General features: G+C 35.6%; 1 protein-coding gene across 6 annotated transcripts; it reads left to right on the top strand.

Annotated features, from left to right (window-relative positions):
• Positions 1 to 755: 755 nt before the first annotated feature.
• On the top strand, positions 756 to 4,342 carry LOC135201469 (actin-like). Of its 6 annotated transcripts, none has more exons than XM_064230441.1 (3): positions 881 to 901; positions 1,159 to 1,204; positions 2,825 to 4,342. In XM_064230441.1, exon 3 carries the CDS (start codon positions 2,859 to 2,861, stop codon positions 3,990 to 3,992), a length of 1,134 nt encoding a protein of 377 aa, XP_064086511.1. In that variant the 5' UTR covers positions 881 to 901; positions 1,159 to 1,204; positions 2,825 to 2,858; the 3' UTR covers positions 3,993 to 4,342. The 6 variants fall into 6 exon arrangements, with proteins under 6 accessions (XP_064086509.1, XP_064086510.1, XP_064086513.1 ...); XM_064230442.1 differs by lacking the exon at positions 881 to 901 and adding an exon at positions 913 to 930; XM_064230439.1 differs by lacking the exon at positions 1,159 to 1,204 and having other exon boundaries at positions 756 to 899.
• The last annotated feature ends 498 nt before the right edge of the window (positions 4,343 to 4,840 follow it).

Below are 4,840 nucleotides of genomic sequence, written 5' to 3'. Positions count from 1 at the left end.
TTTTATTTCTATGCCCATAAAAATAGAAGATACTCTCTTTCTCTTTCATCGGGTCAGTCTATCTATCAATCTTTGAATTTTTCTATTTTTCTGCCAAGTCCACCGCCCGTCCCCCCCCCCTCTCTCTTCTCTCTCTCTCTCTCCTCTCTCTCTCTCTTCTCTTCTCTCTCTCTCTCTTTATATATATATATATATCTATATATATTATATATATATATATATGATATATATCTTTATATATAATATATATATATATTTATATATATATATAATATATATATATATATATATATATATAATATATGCTAATATATATGCAATATAGAACGAGACCGAGGCAGCCACCAGGTAAAAATTCCCGAACAAAATTACTCACACCTGCGGCGATTTAAAAGAAGCTAAAAGGAAACAAAAGTACCTTAATTATGATTTTATACTATAATCTATATGTATATATATATCTATATAATATATATATATATATTATATATATATATATCTATATATGTATGTATCTATCTATCCATTGATCTAGATATATATATTTATATATATATATACTATATATATATATATATATATATATATATATATATATATAGATTATAGAATATAGATATAAAATAATAATTAAGGTACTTTGTTTCCTTTTAGCATCTTCTAAATCGCCGCAGGTGTGAGTAATTTTGTTCGGTCATTTATACCTGGTGGCTGCCTCTGTCTCGTTCTATATTGCTATATTAAGTAGGGCCATGAGAGAATTTAGCATTGGTGGCCTTATTTGTTGAGTAGATGCATTCCTCTGCCCTCCTCGACGCCCACTAAAAATCTTGCTATATAAAAAGGCAACTCTTGCCCCGAAATCTTCAGTCGTCTTCTGGCCGTGGTTGAAGGACCTTGTAAGTGGCTTTGGAGGTACCTTTTTCAGGTGTGGTCAAAGGTAGTACACTTTTGAGTGCGGCTTGGAGAGTACTTCTTGCATGCGCCTGAAGTCATATTTGTTGTGTGGGGTTTAATAAGTAGTTGGAAATTACTTTTAAAGTGAATATTGCTTTTAAATTGACAAAATTGTTATTTTAGAATTAGGGACAATTCGAATAAGAAGCGCAGTGATCGTTATTAAATTGTTTGACATAACACTTGATTCCCATTTCTCGTCACCCGTGGAGAGAGCTCGTCCCAACCCTATGATCTTGAAAAAGGGGTGAGATTGAAGGAAGGGAGTAAAGTTAAAGAAACTGGACAGCTAAGTAGGAGTAGACCAAAGGGAACTGGATGATTAATTCAAGCTAGTGACCAGTGCAGTTTAGGTTGCAAGGAAGTTACAAAGAATCTTTTGTACTCTCATGTATCCGCTACACAAGCACGCTGTAGACAGCAATCCAGTACATGAACTGAGTGACTTTATTTCATGTTATGCTTAAAGGCTGCGTCACTGTTTATTTTTGTAATTCTGTTTGGGAAGTGACGATTTCCATGTAAATCCTCAGTATCAGAGTTATTTAAGCAGTAGTCGAACGATCAATTGTTCCAGCAACGTAATCATTGTGATAATCTTATGTCGTTGAATGTGCCCTTTCTATAAATACAAGCGTATGTTAATCTTTAAAGTAAAATGAGGCGCCTTTTTGCAAACGTCTTAGAATATCGTAGCCTCATTTTCAGCGATGTTATAGATGAACGTGAAATAACGAGAAATCGCTTTTCCAGATATATCACATTATTGAATTCGCAAACTTTAGAAATACTTTTCTCATGGAATTATGTCTATTTTAAATCACTTAATCATTCATCTGCAGGATTAAATTAATTGTATTCCGAATTTCTCTTAATTAATTCTGAGATTATATACTGCTCTCTTAAGATATTTTTAAATCATTTTTATTTTATGCAATAGCGTAGGAGTTGTTATTACATGCGTTCGTGGATGCCCATTTTGCAATTATGATTGATGAAATATTCTGCTCTAATGTAAATGGACTGGGAACCAATATCTTTAGTAGCCGGGAACTGAAGAAAATAAAAGTAGATAAATAAAGGGAACACAACAAAGCTAGTTTAATCCCGATATGAGGGCCGAACACTCTTGAATTACAATAATGATTGTATGATTATTAATTATATATCAGTGAATCATATATAATGGCCCTCAGTATTATAAGCATAACATTAGTTCAAGTCACGACATTGCATTGGTAGGAAAGTGAGATTTTAGGGTATTTCGGAAATACAGCTTGACACTCAATCGTGTCGTGAAATAAAGTCTTCATGTTCTTGTTTAGTAACAGTGAAAAAACTATGTTTTGAAGTAATCATAATAATTATATATATATATATATATATATATATATATATATATATATATATATATATATATATAATATAATAATATATATAATATAATATAATAAATATAATATAATAAATAATAATATAATATATATATATATATAATATAATATAATATAATGAATATATATGTATATATATATATATATATATATATATATATATATATATATATATATATATATATATATATATATATATATATTTAAATAGTAAAGTGGTAATATTTATTGTTTAACTTTTCGATTTCGTTACACGTACATATTTTCAGAAAATTTGTTACTGAGCTGACTAACTAAAAGTAATTGTTCCTTGATTACATATGCACATTTTAATGCAAAGGAATGCGAGTAGGTTCCTTATAGAATTTTCAAACTCGGGCGTTGGCATGAGTCGAAGGTTTTCTTTTTTTCTTTTAAGAGTTAATAACGAAATTTCTGTTTCCCTGCCTGTTACATTTTCTTTACTTCTGCAGACGTGAAGCCTGACTCATTTCCTAAACATCCAACATGTGTGACGAAGAGGAAGCGGCGGCTCTCGTCTGCGACAACGGCTCTGGCCTGGTTAAGGCAGGTTTCGCCGGGGATGACGCCCCCCGCGCCGTCTTCCCCTCCATCGTCGGCCGCACCAGACACCCGGGAGTCATGGTCGGCATGGGGCAGAAGGACGCCTACGTCGGAGATGAGGCCCAGAGCAAGAGAGGTATCCTCACCCTCAAGTACCCCATCGAGCATGGCATCGTCACCAACTGGGATGACATGGAGAAGGTCTGGCATCACACCTTCTACAATGAACTCCGTGTTGCCCCTGAGGAATCCCCAACAATGCTCACTGAGGCTCCCCTTAACCCCAAGGCCAACAGAGAGAAGATGACTCAGATTATGTTTGAGACCTTCAACATGCCCGCCATGTACGTCTGCATCCAAGCTGTCCTGTCCCTCTACGCCTCCGGTCGTACCACTGGTCTGGTTTGCGACTCAGGAGACGGCGTAACCCACATGGTCCCTGTGTACGAAGGATTCGCCCTTCCCCACGCCATCCTTCGCCTTGATTTGGCCGGACGCGATCTGACCGCCTACATGATGAAGATCATGACTGAGAGAGGCTACTCCTTCACCACAACAGCCGAGCGCGAGATCGTCCGTGACATCAAGGAGAAGCTCTGCTACATCGCCCTCGACTTCGAGAGTGAGATGAATATGGCCGCAGCTTCTGCAGCTGTTGAGAAGTCATACGAGCTTCCCGACGGTCAGGTCATCACCATTGGCAACGAGCGCTTCCGTTGTCCAGAGTCTCTCTTCCAGCCATCTTTCTTGGGCATGGAATCAGCTGGCGTCCACGAGACTGTCCACACCTCCATTATGAAGTGCGACATCGACATCAGAAAAGATTTGTTCGCGAACGTTGTTATGTCTGGAGGTACCACCATGTACCCGGGCATTGCTGACAGGATGCAGAAGGAGATCACTTCCTTGGCACCTTCGACCATCAAGATCAAGATCATCGCTCCCCCAGAGAGGAAGTACTCTGTTTGGATCGGCGGCTCTATTTTAGGATCACTTTCTACTTTCCAGAATTTGTGGATCACCAGGGACGAGTACGAAGAGTCCGGTCCTGGAATCGTCCACCGAAAATGCTTCTAAATGCTATTGATTTTATTTTATTTATTTATTTATCTATTTATTTATTTACTTTTTTGTTTCTTCGTTCGTTTATTTGTTTAGAAAATTAACGACTATGTCAACGTTATTGTTAGCTAGAAAATACAAGTATCGATAAGGTAAAAATATATTTACAAGAAATAATTCTATTGTTTCATGCAATCAATATTAGTAGTATTTATTTATTTTAAGTTCTAGAAACTACAAAATGAAAATTAAAGAATATTTCTGACTAGCAAAGCTTTTCTTTCTGTGCCAGGTAAACTAAATGCATAGATGATCTCAAAGAATATTGAATGAAAAAGCGTGTTGTTAAAAAAACAGTTTTTTAAGCTTTTGTTTTATTCTACCTACGAGAACTTTCTTTTCATTTCATGATTTATCCTTCGCAAGTTTCAGCCTAATGATATAGACGTTGGAAATAGTCTCTTAGTATGTCGTTATCGCCTGATCATACACTGCAATACAAATTAAATTTCCTCCAAAATAAAGAATCCTTTCATTAATATAACTGTTCACTGTCTAATTGTTCATTCCCTCTGTTTGACTCGAAGTCTAAAATTATGAGCAGAGTCTAAAGAGAAAGTCATTTTCGGTTTTATATGTATCTTGAATGCCATTTACAATATCACCTTATAAAGTGCAGATGTGGTCTAGGATAGTAACAAATGATTCCTTGAAAGAAGGCTTTCTCTAGAGTAGAGTTTGCTATATAATAATGTTGAAGCATTGCGCACTGAAGGTCTGTAAAATAGGATTTTATGGCTGACATAACATATTAATAAGCTGAAACATAGAAATAAAAAGTCAAGATATGTTGGGATTGCAAG

This window comes from Macrobrachium nipponense, chromosome 28 (genome assembly GCF_015104395.2).
Source record: "Macrobrachium nipponense isolate FS-2020 chromosome 28, ASM1510439v2, whole genome shotgun sequence".
In the NCBI taxonomy this organism is placed as follows: domain Eukaryota; kingdom Metazoa; phylum Arthropoda; class Malacostraca; order Decapoda; family Palaemonidae; genus Macrobrachium; species Macrobrachium nipponense.
This window is presented reverse-complemented; position numbering and strand designations above follow the sequence as displayed.